At 46.2% G+C, this 16646-nt stretch overlaps 1 protein-coding gene across 7 annotated transcripts in view; it reads right to left on the minus strand.

Moving 5' to 3' along the window:
- Nucleotides 1-5817, minus strand: part of ERI3 (ERI1 exoribonuclease family member 3) — a 129371-nt gene extending 123554 nt beyond the window's left edge. For 2 of the 7 annotated variants that reach the window (XM_039238645.1, XM_039238643.1), the window contains exons 1-2: nucleotides 5415-5762; nucleotides 3274-3349 (exon numbers count right to left, since the gene is read on the minus strand). In XM_039238645.1, coding sequence (XP_039094576.1) covers nucleotides 3274-3349; nucleotides 5415-5549 — 211 coding nt within the window. In that variant the 5' untranslated portion in view covers nucleotides 5550-5762. Of the gene's footprint in view, nucleotides 1-3273; nucleotides 3368-5414; nucleotides 5763-5782 lie in introns of those variants that run through there. The other 5 variants (XM_039238646.1, XM_039238648.1, XM_039238650.1 and 2 more) reach the window with 5 other exon arrangements.
- Nucleotides 5818-16646: the final 10829 nt, after the last annotated feature.

Below are 16646 nucleotides of genomic sequence, written 5' to 3' on the forward strand. Positions count from 1 at the left end.
AGAGTGATGGTGAAAAGTAATAAAAAAACATTCAAGACACACTTTACAAAGATGTAGGGCCACAAGGGTGGAAACACTAATAAATGACCCTCACCAAATGGGAGAAATGACTGGTCACACTTTGGTGAATTTCTTTCAGGTAGCTGCTCATTCAATTCACTTCACTGATGGTACTGGGGCTAAGGTCTACCCTGAAGAAAGTTCTGATTTTCTGGACTCCTGATGTCTGAATATTTTCCATTATGAAGAGTGGCCCCTTGTATTAGTTATAACTTCCTCCTGTCTACTGGCTGCCACCACCAGTGGTTATGTTTCTATTATATGGCCTTAATGACAAATGTGAGGCCCCCAAACATACTACACGAAAGGCCAACTCACCCTATTGTGGAGCTTTTTAAAAAAATTATTAATTGTGTCAAATACTATTAGTGACAAGTCATTAAAACACTGTGCTAAGAACTTTACATACATTATCTCATTAAATCCTTTTTCAACCCTATTAAATCCCATTATCTGCATAGATAGGAAAGTAAAGCTCAGAGAGGTAAGTCACTTGCCCAAGGTCACCTAAACACCCTAATATAGGTTATGAGAAACCTACAGGCTTTCCTCCACCAATGCAAGTAGGCTTGCAGAAGGAGAAAGACAATTCATCAGACACTCAACAGATACTTTATTTGGCTCCTGTGCCTGGCATATACCATCATATCTGAACCAGGAGACAGTCCCCAAAACAGAAAAAGGTCATCAGTCTGCTACAAGCAAAGAAAGATTGACTAGGACATATAATAGAATGAGGCTAATTCCCGAGAAAGCTTAGGAAAATGGGTCCTTCTTTTTTTGTATAGTTCAAAAAGTTTAAAACAACCGACATTAAGCTATGAACCCTAAGACCAACATCCCGACCAGGGCTCCATTTATTCCCTACATCTTGGATTAGAAAAGAGTTCCCCAACCTTTTCGTTCATTCTACACCTATTTTCCCTTCCTACATCTTTTCTAGTCTGTAAAATAGGAGCTGTTATTGCCAACAAATTCTTTGGTTGACATGCTTTAAACTCTAGCTGATGGCCAGGAAATTAATAAAGAGAACCGGTATATACATTATGCAAAAATTTAGTTATCCTCAATTTTTAAGTGTCAAAATACTGCCTCAAAGGGGTAAATATAAAATGCTGCCCGTGTAACTATCAGAGGCCCCTTACTGTTCTCTGCCTTCAGTATCATCCCCTTCAGTCCATTATTTTTTTTTTTAAATATTTTTATTTTTATTTATTTCTAGGAGAGAGAGAGAGACAGCATGAGCAGGGGAGGGTCAGAGAGAGAGGGAGTCACAGACTGAAACAGGCTCCAGGCTCTGAGCTGGCAGTCAGCACAGAGCCCGACGCGGGGCTCGAACCCACGAACCGCGAGATCATGACCTAAGCGAAAGTCGGACGCTTAACCGACTAAGCCACCCAGGCGCCCCAATCAAGATTTTAAAAAGATGTAAAAATAACTGATCACATGATGATGTAAGTGATTCTAAATGAGAGGCACAGAGCCATGGGTCTTGTGAATCCTATAATTCTCTGGGGGCCAGGACTAGTCTACAACTTGACCACAACAGNAAACAGGCTCCAGGCTCTGAGCTGGCAGTCAGCACAGAGCCCGACGCGGGGCTCGAACCCACGAACCGCAAGATCATGACCCAAGCGAAAGTCGGACGCTTAACCGACTAAGCCACCCAGGCGCCCCACCTTTCAGTCCATTATTAACACTGAAATCAGAGCAAATGGTCTAAAACACAAATCTAATTATCAGTCCACAGTTTTAAAACTTTTTAATGGCTTCTTACTGTTCTTATGATAGTCTGATCCAGGTGTTGGCAAACTGTGTTCCATGGGCCAAATCCAGCTGCCACCTGTTTTTATAAAGGTTTACTGGAACAAAGCCATGCCCATTCATTTTCACACTATGGCTGTTTTCATACTGTAACAGCAGAGCTGATTGGAGTTGAAAAGTTGTGACAGAGGGGCGCCTGGGTGGCTCAGTCAGTTAGGCATCCGACTTTGGCTCAGGTCATGATCTCACAGTTGGTGGGTTCAAGCCCTGCGTCCGGCTCTGTGCTGACAGCCAGCTCAGAGACTGGAACCTGTTTCAGATTCTGTGTCTCCCTCTCTCTGACCCTCCCGAGATCATGCTGTGTGTCTCTCTCTCTCAGAAATAAATAAAACACTTAAAAAAAAAAAAAGTTGTGACAGAGACCCATGAAACTTAAATAGTTACTATCTGGTACTTTACAGAAAGGGCCTAGTCTTTTGCTGATTTAGTCTAACTTTTTCTTCACCCATCACCTAATCCTAAGAGCTTAAAAGGCCTTGGCTTCTGCTTACCTTTCCTGCTTCATTTCTCATCAAATTCTCCAACCCCATGCCCACTGAGTATGTTATGTTTTAATCACACTGAAATTCAGGTTCTCAAACCCAATGAAACTCTGATCTTCACACTTATCCCTCATGTCTTCATCTAATTCTAAATGAGGAGGTTCTTTCCTCTGAGAAGCCTTCCCTGAGCCTACGAGTCTGGGTTGAGGACCCTTCTGAATACGCCAAAAGCACCTAACCTTACCCTATTATAACACTCCTAGAGTGTATCAGAACTGCTTCTTTACTATCTCTCCCATGAATTTGTAAGCCCTGTGGCATCAGAGACAACAGCTGTCTTGTCACAATTCTAGGACCACCACAATTCTAGGACCTAGCAAAGTGCCTGGCCCTTCATGGTTGAACAAACAGCCTCTGAGATCCTGGATATGAATCATCAGAGTCTGTCTTTTTAGTAGGTCCTGATCCTTATAAAATGGATAGGCTGGGATTAATCATCCACCCAAGGATGACCCTCAACCCAAATCAAACCAAGATCCCAAAGGCCTTGGTCAAATGCATTATCAAAAGCCAAATGAATGTGTTCCTCTCTATTATCTTAAGCTGTGTATTTCTCAGGATGAAAGACTGTTCCAGCTGTATTCAAACTTTCTGAACCTAAAGTAGGCACTCATGCAATGCCCACAAAGAAATCATGACAGAACTTGAGACTCTGGATAGCCCACTCCAACTATCACCAGTTTATAGATTTTGGGTACATTTTAGTAGTCTTTGAGCACATGGCGTCTTATCAAAAAAAGCTACAGAAAAATACAATCTGCACAAACCACCATCCCCTCACCCTCCAAACCCAAATACTCATAGGAAAGAAGTAAAGCCAAACTTGACCATGCAACAGGATTCTCACCTCTCCTTACTTCGAAGATGCCAAGACTGCCAGCTGGGGATGCTGAAGGTTCTGTGAGAGCTGGAAAGCCCCAATGCTGTGGATAAATACACATCTCTGCAACAAGTCTATTTCAGGAGAAAGGATCAAATCCCCAAGGGGCTGCTGCTGTTTGAAACAATTGAAGAGCCCAAATCTCAAGCCCCTAAACTCAAACTACTTTGGGTTAAAAGTTATCTATGTGGAAGAACAATGCCTGAACAGAGCTTTTGGAAGTGACATATTAGCGCTATATATATATATATATATATATATATCTCCATATATTTTTGGAATGATGAATCTCATGTTCTCTAGGAGCATCTCTTCCTAAGGAGGTTATCTCCTAGAAACACTAAACATTTATAATATCTGAGCTTGGACTGAGAAAGAGGACCATGAAGTGGTGTCTCTCAGGATAACACCAGAATCTTAGTCTAGTCAAGGATGGGTAACTGGTAAGGCTGATAATATTCAGAACTCAGGAACTGAGGCCAGGGTTGGCGGAGGGGCTGGTTGCCACAAATCCACAGGTCACACTACAAATGGTCAAATAGACCATTAAATACTAACAGGATACTTCAGGTATTCTCAAGTCCTAAGAAGTTTAAAGTGTAACCAAACTCTAAGTCAAATCACTAATGGACACCTATCATATTTATCACCTAATTTAGGTCTTTCAGAAGACTAGAAGCTTTAGAGGTGCTCCCGTAAGCTGCCAATGCCCTTTGCATAAAGAAACACTTAGGTCTGGAACCAATCTATTCCTGTCCAGCACTCTACACATTTAAGATTTTAGTCTACTCAAATCCCCTGGGAAAGACCATTCACCAACTTAACCGACCACAAAGAATACGCTTTTCAAAATGAATGGGAATAAAGGCACTTTTATTTGGAAATTTCAAGTTGGAAGGAGAGCTCTCAGCCAAGCTCTAGGACCTAGCTAGCCGATTATTTACAGGATCTTTGGGCAGGAATTGTTAATGAGCTTTTAATTTGGAGTGCTTAAGTTGCCAAAGTGCTCTGAGCTCCACTGAAGCACCACAGAATCCATAAAGGAAACCTTATCAATCACTTCCCGGCAGCTCCCTTCCCCCACACCCCACCTCTCTGAGGAAAGGCAGCCAAGTGGGTTTTTAACCAAGATCACAGACACACACATTAGTGGAGTCACACTCCAAGTCCCTGTTTATAAATTGGCTTTTAAATGGTAGGGGATTCAGGTATAATATACTTAAGCTCCAGGCACGAACCCACTAAAACAAGGCATGCCATGTATGATAAAGTCAGAATAAAGCAGAATTTGATGAAGCCAATTTCTGGTAGAAACGCTACAATCAAGAATCAATTCAGCCAATCACAACCTACTATAGTTCAAATAGTGTACAGTTTTTAACCAATGGAATTCGTGGTTTTTTGCCCTTCAGCTCAGAGAATGATAAAATGTCTGATAAGAGCTAATACCATAGAGGTGGCCAGAAGCCTATAGCAGAACAATGACGGGCATTATCAACTTGTAAAATCCAACCCTAAGGGCAGAATCCAAACCCTTCCCCCCCACCCCCGGTAAGAGGCCACATTCAGCATCTTCCAAGTCAACCAGGTGCAGTTACATCTTCCTAGAACTCCCCGTCAAACAAACCCCAATCCAAGTTCATGCTTTTTTGCTTTAAGAAAACACCTGTTGCTGGAACATTTGCAGGACAAGCAAACAGAAAGCTAGCTAGGTTAGGCCCCTTATTCACTCCTACCATCACCACTACTACTGCTACAGATGTACAAATAGGTAAAGTGCTAACACCGTGTGTGTGCTGGAGAGGGAAGAACGGGCTTATTCTATCTATACCACCTCTTTACTACTGAGTTTCTATCCTCTGTGGTCAAACCTATTCCTCTTTCCTAGCAATCCCAAGTAAGAAGTCAGCACCCTTAATCACCTCACCCAGTCGGTCTTGCAAAGCCCTGCCCCACTCCCTCTCAGCCCGAACGTTACTCAGTAGATCATGCATCCAGGGTAAGCACATGGGCTAGCACCCCAGGCTGCACAAATTGTGCGCACCGCGACCCTCGCCCCGCATGCATTAACCAGGGCCCAATCTGGGGGGCCTCTCCGCATCACCCACCCCAGGATGTTGCCCCCAACTCGGACCCATCCAAGTCCAGGGTAGAGTAAGGGGAGGGGCAGGGGGCCAGGAGACCAGCCCTCCTTCCCAGGGCCGCCCCCGCCCCCCGTCAGCGGCGGGAGAGGCTGTCGCCATGGCAACGCCCCCTCCTCGGGGCCAGCGCGGCAGGCTCCCTCCAGGTGCAGGCCCCGACGTCTCCCTCGGCCTCAGCAGACGCTGAGGGCAGTTTACGGCGGCAGGCGCGGCCCGCGCCGACTGCGGCGCCGGCCAGGCAGAGGCAAGGCCAGTTCCGCCCGCTCCCCACCGCCCGTTCCCGGCCGCCTCAACAGCGGCAGCCAGCACCACGAGTCCACAACACACCGACTCACCTCCGCGCACTCTGACCCCGGCCGACGCGACTGACGGGCGGGCGCGGTGGCCAACCACTGAGCCCGCCACTTGCTTCTACGACCAATGGACGGCAGGGGGGCGGGGCTTCTTCTCCCCAAATGCTTGCTCTCCCGCCGACATGCGCGCTAAGATCTGTCAAGATGGTGACTCCCCGCGTCCGGCCTTATGGGACTTGTAGTTTTGAGGTTGTACGTACTCAGAAGAGAGTGAAGGGGGAGCTCACTTAAGAGCTGTGAAAGAAATTTTTTAAATAACGAAAACTTTCTAAGGCCTAGAGCGACCCAGGTCCCCCATTTCCGTTTTCCCACCTCCCAAATACACTCATGAGGTGAGTATAGTCTCATAAGATGACGTGTTATTTTTAGATGACTTCTGGTGATTTGTTCATTCAACAAGTCATTATTATCCACACTCCGAGGTGGGCCTGGGGAGAGCTGAGAGGACGGAAAATTTAGGCTAAGAATAAAATTCTTAGATTTGTGAAGGGCCTTCCTACAGAATAGGGAACTGACTTGTTCAGGTTGGTTCCCGTAGAACATCAGAGTTAAAAGAATTCTGGCCTCAATTACAGGGAGCTATCACAGAGAGTCTATTCTGTCATCTGGAGGGAAATCTGGACAAAGCCCGAGATGTGTTTCTCCATCTTGGTTATGGCTCTTTGGGAAGCCCTGGGTAACAGGTTCTGAGGTGGGAAACCTAGGCCTTGGCCAAACCAACAATGGCTTTGACAGCCTCCCAGTCAGCCAGGAACCGTCTTGCTGGACCAGCTTTGGTCACCAAGCACTCTGTCTGCCATTTGCAGATTTTAACTTAAGAAGATGATGTAATATCTGGGCCCTACCACCTTTGTGAAAGGTGACCTTTAACATAATGGTTCCTACCTGAGCTGAGAATGCCTGGTAATACCCATATCAGGGAATGTCTTTCTTAATCCTGCACAATGGATTAAGTGATTGAATTCTGCACCTACGGAATTTATTGCATTGTTTTATAATTGTCTATTTCCTTGTTGTCTCTCTCCCAGGGCTGTAAATTCATTTAAGGTAAGCATTATTTCTATATTGTTCATAGTGTATCAGTAATACCCAGCACAGTTCCAAATGTAAAGCAGGAGTCTGGTAAATGTTTGTGGACAAATGAGGAAATAAACATCAGCAGGGACAGATGTCACTTAACCCAAGGTCAGTAAAGTGGATGCACATCTTCCTAACCTCTGATTCTTGGAGCTGGAATTGGGTCTTCTTCCTCCCATTGATGTCATCTAGACATTAGTCCCGGTTGATTAGTCAGTCAACATATATTTATAGTGCCTCTGCTAAGTGTCAGACCCTGTTTCTGTTGCTAAGGATTCATTGGTGAATAAGATACACAAAACCTGTTTCCTTGAGGAGCGTTTATATTGGGGAGGGGAAAAGAGAGGCAGAACAGACAATAAACAGGTAAGTAAATAGACAAATGAAATTAGACAAATGAGAGGCCCTGAGATGGTCTCTCCTGTCCCTGGCTCTGTTATGTCCTGAGTCTGGTCTAAGAATAGGACACAGCCAGCCTTCTTGGCTGTAAGAATAAAGTAAACCTACTGTCTATAGATTGGAGGCTTCCTTTAAGGCCCATCACCAGTATCCTCCAGGGAGCCTTCCATGGTCCCTTAACTTCTCCAGAATGTGCTCTTTCCTACTGGGTACTCTAGAGCTCACCTCTACAGCTTCCATGACTTCACTAGACTATAAGCTCTTTTTGTACAAAGACCAGGCAAAATGTATTCAAATAAGAGAACAGTTTAAGAGCTAAGTATATACGTGGTGCCTTACACTGCTGCCAACCCAGCATTTGGCTCCCTCAAGCCTTTGGCTCTGTTGTGATTCCCTCTGTTTTATGGTTTCCCAGAAAACAGCCTGAGTAAAGCTTATGTGGTAAAACTTCATTGGGAAATATAAGCCCAGGGCAGCAAGAGTTGAGGAGGCAAAGGGAAGTGAAGCAGAGAAGAAAAGAAAGAAAATATAAGGTTGTATATTATAAAGTTGACCAGAGCTTCAAAAGAAACACAACTAGTTGCTCTCTTATTTAGGCCATACAGAACCATCACTTATCAGGGAGAAAGGGAGGGTTGTGTTACCCCACCACTCCGGTAGCCACCAGGGGCGCCAGATCCCGCACCCTAAAGCACAGTGGTTAAACAGACTAGAAATGGTGAGAGGAGTCATAGCCCCTGGTTTGGCCAAATTAGGCCCACTGCAGTGCCATCACAGTGGGCACCTTGGAGGCTCTATCAAAACCTAAATCTCCCCAAGGAGGCTAAGACAACCAGATGTGTTAGTAAATAAGGTGATAGTAGTGGCAGCGGGGCTGTCCAAAAAAGAAGTGGCCAAAGCCCTGGGGTGGGGGTATAGATGGGGCAAGTGAATTTTTGGAGGCAGATGAACTGAGTCTAACACACAGACGCACATATACCTTGGGCAGCCTCCAGGCTGCTGGAGTAAGCGACTGAGCTAAAGTGAACACTGAGAGCAGGAATTAAAGACACCAAGTTGGTTCTTTTGCTGCCCTTTGAAACTATAAGGGAAAATAGCAAGATGGCCAACAAACATAGGGCCTTATCCAACAATGGAAGGGCAGAGGACCCAAGGACAGTGCATGACAGCCCCAAACTTGGCACAGCTGAAACAGCTGAGACTGGATCTGAAACTATTTTATCTAAGAACTAAGAAAGCTGCTTCTGCTGTTCACAGTCCCTGTAAGCTGCATGAGACAGCATAGTGCAGTTACAAGGAGTGTGAGCTCAGAGAAAACCTGTTCAGGTTTGAGTCCTGGCTCCGTCTGTGGCAAGCCACTACCTCCCTGAGGCTCCATTTCTTCATCTCTAGAGTGGAGATAATACTAGTACCTACTTATTAGAATTAAATACAAACATGCTTAGCATAGCATCCAGTGTAAAGAGTTCAGTAAATATTGGCTGTTATTACTATTATTCTCACCCCTCCTCCAAGCCTCTCTCCAACTCTTCTCTCCGCCATGGCCACCACCAGCCCACCTACTCACTCCCTGCCCCTGTGCCCACAGTCTCTGCTGCAGGAGCTGTGGGAGCTGGACCTGGCCATGCCTCCTTCGCCTGCTTCCCCCAGGGCTGTTCCCCATGAGCCTGAGCCATTCATCTCCCTGGTGACCTGAATCTGAACTAAGAGATGGATGTGGGGTGGCTGAGGCCAGGGTGGTAATGTGCTCCCTTATCTCTATGCCCCTCACTGGGGCCTAGTTAATTTTCCCTTTGATTTTAATATAGATTTATTGAAAGTTTCAGTTATCAAAACAAACTGCAGCAGCAAATTGGTGTTCTTTGCAGGCCTACAAGTGCCTATAAAGCTGCCATGCTCGGGAACGAATGGCGCTCTCCGGGAGGTCAGTCATGGCAACAGGAAGTCCCTGGGGACACACACACTGCAGTTTAATATTTTTCTTATTAGCCTTTTTCTTCTTGGCCATCTAAGCCTCCCCTTTAAATCGGAAATCAAATGGAGCCACCTGCCCAGGAAGGCTCTCTTCCCCAAGCTGTTCCACTCTGCCTTCTCTGGCCTAGCCTCTTCACCTCTCATTCTCTGATTTCTCCCTGCCTTGCCCACTGTTCGTAGAGTGTGGTGAGTCACATGCCCCAGAGGTGTGGCTCACAGTCCCACCCCAACTATGTAAGGTTGCTTGGGCTATGTAGCCACTCTAGTCAGAGGCAAAGCATTAGAAAAGATTGGCCTCTTCTAGATCTGGTACTAGAAAGAAGGAAAAAGACAAGGTTTTAAAGCAAAAGAGTTGTTTGGGGTATGTGGCTGTCAGCGAGAAGAGTACAACTTTTGATCTTGGGGTCATGGGTTCGAGCCCCATGTTGAGTGTAGAGATTACTTAAAGAAATAAAACTTAGAAAGAAAGGAAGGAAGAAAGGGAGAGAGGGAGGGAGGGAGAAAGAAAGGGGGTTTTTTTGGTTTTTGTTTTTTGTTTTGAAAAGGCAGACAATCCTGTCAGGGTTTATCGAACTCAACAGAAGCATAAAAGGAGATGATGATCCTAGAGACTGGGCAGGTTTTCCTTCCAGCCCCAAAATTGTCTGATTTCATTCCCATTTCCCCACTGCCACTCTCAATATGGCCTCTCCTTTCAATCCCAACTTGATTTTTGAGACCCTCCATTCTCTGGTCGCAATGTGCCCCACTAATAACCAGCCTGGTTTCTTGCCTCCAGTGCCTCCTGTAACTAGAACCACACACTGCCACCTCTAGGTTCTGGAATTAGTCCTACCCTAGGGGAGGGCCTCCATGACCTGGTAACCTTAAGGGCACCATCATGTCTTCTGGACCTGAGCTGCTTCTGGGTCACCTGTACAGGCCACATCCCAATTCCCATTGTCCTCTTCTTGCTCTTAAAAATTTCCTGCCAGCAGCAAGAACTACTGCCCTTCCTCAGAACTTGGACTCTGACAACTATTGCTGTGTGGCTAGAGTGGTGGAAGGTGCTAAGGTTTGGATCCAGACAATCCAGGAATTGATTCCTGGCTCTGACGTTTATAGACTCTGTGACTTGGGGAACATCTTCGTGGTGTCTTGCACCTTGTGCTTATGTCTGCCCTTGTCTGCCTCTGTATCTCTTACCTACAATATTCTGTGGTTCTCAAAGAAGAGGACTGTGTTTTAATCATCTTTATATTCCAAGTGTGTATATTTGATGAATAAGCAGTCACCTTATCTTGGCCTGTTTCCTCCACTATGAAGTGGAGATAGTATCTGCATAACCAAAAAAGTGAAGAAAGCATCTACCAAAGTACCCACCCTTCTCCTGATGTTGGTCATCAGCCACCAGTGCTCCTGCCTTTTGCCTGTTCCCATCACAGCTTCAAGTTCAACTCTCTCCTATTGCCTGTTAGAGCTTCCTATCACTGGTCAGATGTGACCCTGGACCCTTTGGAGTGGTACTGATGTCCCCTCTCCACCAAGCCAGGCTCCCTCAATTTTTCCAAACACACTCATGAATCTCTGCCTCCTGGTGGCTCAGTTTCTATTCCATAGTTTGCCTTGTAGTTTGTCTGTAGCAATGCAGATGTTCCAGCTAGCGGCACCAATGAGTTTATGTTAACATTAATACACGAGTCTTGCTAATTCTAGACCCCTACCTCCTCCTGTAGAAATACCAATTCCCAGCAATGTTTCTTTAAAAAACTTCAGTTGTGCCCATGGATCAGTCTGAGCTACTGTGCTCCACTGGCTTCTGTCGCTAAGTGCACCATGGATGCTGGCCTTGAATACCTCTGCCTGAGGTGCTGAATTCTCATGGTACCATGACCATGTGAGAGCACAGCACTCTCTCACAAAGTAAGAAGAATCCTTCCATATTACACTCAGCTAGGAGGATATGAAGCCCTACAGCAAAGAGTTTGAGCTCTTCAGTGTTTCAGAGACAGCTCTTTCCACTTCTTTAACTCATTCTGCATACTTACAACCATGAGAGTAGCCAGGATAGGGTGAGTTTATGTAAGAACCATCACAATGAAGCAGAGCCGTGGTCTTCTTCAACCATCAGTCTTATTGCGGAAACTGGCTCATCTGTCAGACTCCTCTCTCCCCTATTATTAGGCCGCTCTCTCTCAAGCTCTGCAGGCCTTTCCAGCAATCTGGTGTCCATTGTGTTGTCCACATACCCCTACTCTAATCATGTTGGTGTATACTGATCCAGTTATGGTTCAGGTTTGGTTCAAATTTATTTTTCTCTGTGAGGTTTTGTACCCCCATGTAAAACAGTAGATTCAATATCCCCTGTTTGGGTCAGGGGATATTGCCTAAGTCCTCACAGTGGATCAAGCCCCAACCCACTAGGACCCCCATTACAGAGCATATTCCCCCCCCAAGATTTAGTGAATAAACTTGTACTGCCTGCCACTTTCTTTGGACTTCCCAGACTAATACAGCCTTGTTCTTCCACTAGACCCCTTGTGACTTCATAGTTCCTCCTTCCTTGTCTTGACTTGGCCTTCAAGTGCTTTAAAACTCAGTCTCTAGGCTACACTTCCAGCCTTATTTCCTAGTAGCGCTGTTCCTAGTAGTAGTGTGATTTCATAGTTCCTTCTTCCTGGTCTTGACTTGGCTTTCAAGTGCTTTAAAACTCAGGCTCAGGCTACACTTCCAGCCTTATTTCCTAGTAGTGCTTTATCTCCCATTCTCTTCCATGCCAAAAGGACTAATTATTACTCATCAAGGTGCTTTGTACTTTCTTGCCTCCAAGACTTTCTTTGCTGGTGGTGCTCTCTCAACTAGGAGGACCTTCCTCATTTCCATCTCTACCATTGAACCGCCAGAGAAGTGTGCTCTGCCCCAGAAAGCATTTCCTGATCCCCAAGTGATTGTTCCTTCTCCTCTCTGGGCCCCAAACCCCATCTGTATGCCCTGTGCAGCATGGCATCCACAAGACAAGACATGGTCTTGCTCAGCATTCTTTTTTTTTTTTTTAAGTAGACTCCAGGTCCAACATGGACTTGAACTTGAACTCACAACCCTGAGATGGAGAGTCATATGCTGTACTGACTGAGCCAGCCAGGCACCCGTTGGCATTTTTAATCTGTAGGCAGTGCCTGACCACACCCCTCAGGACCTGAAAATGCTGTGGGGCTTTTAGAAGGCATCTGAAGCCTTCAGAGGGATCTCTTCCAGCAACCTCAGCTGAACTAAGAGCTTGAGCCCACCCTTCTCAAAGCATATAATTTTTCAAGATTCAACAACATTCTTTGAATACCTGCTTTGTGCTAGGCTCCTTGAAAGCACAGGACAAAAGCATGAACAATAGACATAGTTCCTGACCTCATAGAGCTTACACTATAATGAGGGAGACACTGGTAAAGAGATATATCGCTCAGAGCAATAACTGTGATCATAGAGACAGACCACTTACAATGGAAGTTTGAAGAGGAAGCACTAATTACAGCTGGAAAGGTTTAATATTGAAGTCAAGTCCTTTTTGAGTAGTAATTTCCCAGGCCAAGAAGTTGGGGGAAGAGTGAAGAGACAGGCCATTCCAGGCAATGGGAATAACATGAGCAAAGCCATGAGGGAAAGAAATGGCTTACTTACATGTGGATGGGAAGGAGCTCAGTGCTAGTGGAGTAGAATATGTGACAGAGCCAGTGGTGAAAGAGGAGTTTGAAGTAGGCAAGAGTTAGATCGTGCCTAGTCTTTAAAAAAAAATTTTTTTTAATGTTTATTTATTCTTGAAAGAGAGGGAGACAGCTTGAGCAGGGGAGGGTCAGAGAGAGGGAGACACAGAATCTGAAGCAGGCCTTCGGATCTGTCAGCACAGAGCCTGATGTGGGACTTGAACTCAAGAACCATGAGATCATGACCTGGGCTGAAGTTGGGTGCTTAACCACCTGAGCCACCCAGGTGCCCCAGATCGTGCCTGGTTTTAAAGTAAACCTTCTTGGGGCACCTGGGTGGCTTAGTTGGTTAAGTGTCTGACTTCAGCTCAGGTCATGATCTCATTGTTCGTAGGTTTGAGCCCTGCATCAAGCTCTGTGCTGACAGCCAGCTCAGAGACTGGAGCCTGTTTCGGATTCTGTATCTCCCTCTCTCTCTGACCCTCCCCTGCTCACACTGTTTCTCTCTCTCTCTCAGAAATAAATAAAACATTAAAAAAAATTTTTTTAATAAAAAAATAAAGTTAACGTTCTTAATATTAGAGTTTGGACTTGAGCTTGAGGGCAATAGAGAGGCACTGATGGGTTTGAAGCAGAGCAATGACTAGGTCTGTTCTGTGTTAGAGCAGTGCCCCTCAAACTTTAGTGTGCATTCCAGTCACCTGGGAATCTTGTTAAAATGCAAACCATGATTATGGGGTATGGGAAAGACCTCAGATTCCACATTTCTAACAAATTCCTTGGTGATGTTGATGCTACTGGTCCCCAGGTCTCACATGGAGTAGCAATCCCTCTGGCCCACCTTCCCACCTTCCCCAAATGCATCCACTCACATCTACAAGCACAGAACATTCTTCTTTCTGCTGAAAATGGTCCAAGGCTGCCGTGGCTCTTCTATCTTTTAGAAGCCGTTTGTGGAATATGTATTTACTCCCTGCCGGCCCAGCATAGGACTAGGGGGAGGGCTGGGGAGCTGAGAGAAAACAAAAGGCAAGACATTTTCCTGCCCAAAAGTGTTTGGTATCATCTCTGAAGGGGCAGCTTTCCCTGAGCTGCCCTCTGCCAGACCTGTCATAAACATGGTAAATGAGGCCTGTCTCACTGGTGCTCCCTGGGGCCCCTACCACTTCTGCAGCCCCATCCAGAGATGAGCCTGTTTATCCCTAACGGTTGTCTCTGACCTCTAAATCAATTCCCTATCTGATACAAAAACCCCAGTCCTCCCAACCAGCCTCCCAATCCTCAACTATGACAGTTTTTAAGACTGGAGGTAGTATATGATGACAGCTGTTACCAGCCCAGGCTCTGAAGGCAAACTGCCTGGATTCATAGCCCAGCTCTCCTACGTGTTAGCTGGGTGACCTTGGGCAAGTGGCTTAACTTCTCTAAGCTTCAGTGTTCTCATCTATAAATTGGGGATAATAATTATTTCTGTATCACGAGGCTGTTGTGAGAATCAGTATGTCAATGCACATAAAGTATAGCCTCTGAAACGTGCAGGGAACACCCAATAACTGTTAGCTATTATTTTCATAAATATGAAAACCTGTGTGTCTAGAAGCTTATCAAAACCTTTTTGGAAGCCTGTATAAACAAAAGACCCTATCATCCCTTTTTCACCTATGATGGCCTTTCCTGCTGGCATTAGCCCCTCTCTAATGCCAGGGAGCCAGAGGCAGCCTTGGAGGTCAGTGCAGAGAAGCCCTGCTAGAGGAGGCAGCCCTTGGGGCCACTTTTGGGACAGGAGGCTTCAGCCTACAAGCTGAGGTTCTATGCTGGAGAGGAATGCTTTGTGGATCCCCTCCTACCTCAACCCCATCCCCACAGTGTCCCCTCTGTCTGGGGTCACCCACGCTGCCCCTCCTCCTGGCTGCAGGGAAAGAGGCAGCTTCAATCATTCATCTTAATGTCTCTATTAAGCAGGGTTATGACCAGGACGAGACAAGAAACAAGGTCTTTTAGTGTAAAAACATGGCTCCCAGGGCTTGGCCTCAGGGGACTCCTCCCCTGTGCTGCTGCTGCTGCTGCTGCTCCCAGATACTACTGCTAGAGGGCCAGTTGAGGCCCCAGATTGAACAAAATAATTCTGCCCTGACTTCTCTTTCTTCCTTTCCTTCCTGGATCCTTCAGTGGGGCTGTCCAGAGCTTTCTTTTCCAAAGAGAGGAGCAATGACTTGGCATTTAGAGGCAGCCATGAAGGTCTTGCAGCTATCTGATTAGGCCTGCACCCTGACTTAGGATCACCATTCTCATCACCCTCTCCTCTCTTACTAGCAGTGTGGAAGCAGCTACAGCCTTAGCCACTGGGCCCTGGGCACAACATGGCCTCACCTGGAGTCTGGGCTCAGAGCCTAGGGGAAATGGGGAGTATTCCTGGTTATGGAAAGATCTTAACAAGACCATACTGCAAATCCCCATCACTCATATTAAGGAAGGTTTAGGAGCTATTGGTGGAGTCAGCATTTGCTGGGACCTGGGGCCTGGATTCTAGGGTGGTAGCTGTCCTTCTGAGGAGCTCAGCACTCACTGATTCTTACCTACACCCATGCACAGGCACAGGTTTGTGAGCAACAGCAGGAACAACCCCCTCCCTTGGGGAGAAGGGCTGAGTCTCCTAGAGAACTAAAATCAAAAGGCCTCAAAAAGAACATGTGCACAGATCCAGCCTTCAGAGGCATAGAAAGATTCCCTAGATAACTACTCCTATAAGTTAGTAATGTCCCCATTAGAACACAAGTCCATTAGCTGACTATTGAGGGAGGGTGAGAAAATGGAACACAGAGAGATCAGGTATCAAAGAAGGAGACAGGTCACTCCTTGCTGACCACAGCCTTCCTCATCCTTGGGCCACTGACTTCTATTTCCTACGGTGCTGCTGCCTTCTCACGGGTTCTGGAATTTCCCTCTGTATCACTACTTACCCTAAATATGACCTTTCTCTATGAGCTTCCCTGAGGTGGGCTGGCAAGGAGGAAAAGCCCTATCTGGGGGGGCCAGGTAAAACTGGGTTCACATCCTGACCCTATACCTTGTGATGCTGCTCCTTGAGCTCTATTCTGCTCTTTTGTTCTTAAGATTTTGAGGAGTCAATGAGACAGCATGCATGCGTTTGTTTGGCTTAGTGTAGAACCAGGAACACTGTGGAAAGGGAGAAGGGATGGAGGAGAGAACTGGGAGTGTGGGTGGAGGAGTCTTGACCAAGGAGGGCTGCACGTGCAGGGGGGCCATGGAGGGAATGCCAGAGAAGCTGAGGGCAGCACAAAGTCAGAGTGAGTTAGCACTGGTCCCAGGGGCTGCATGAGCCAGGCAGGCTTTTACAGAGATATCCAGGGAGCAAGAAATACCAGCAAGGAAGTTGCCCCATTAATAAATAAGAAGGCGGGAAATTAATGATGGTCTGAAAATGGCTGAGCTACTGAACTCGTTCTTTAAATCTGTCTTTAACAAGAAAAATAAAGAAAAGAGATTTGGCCAATTAGGAGGTAATGAAGACATTGTAGAAATAGCACCTGACAAAAGCACACGTGGTGGTGGGGGTGTTGCTGGGTGAATATCCAATGGCTTTGACCCTGCTCCCTTCAAAAGAAGAATGCCAAAGGAGGTGGATGGGGGGCCGGGTACAGCAGATCATTGCAGGGCCTGGGGAGGGGTGGGGAGAGAAGTGGGGTAAGGAGCTTGTGTGC

This window comes from Hyaena hyaena, unplaced genomic scaffold (genome assembly GCF_003009895.1).
Source record: "Hyaena hyaena isolate Hyena2069 unplaced genomic scaffold, ASM300989v1 scaffold_144, whole genome shotgun sequence".
Taxonomy (NCBI): Eukaryota; Metazoa; Chordata; class Mammalia; order Carnivora; family Hyaenidae; genus Hyaena; species Hyaena hyaena.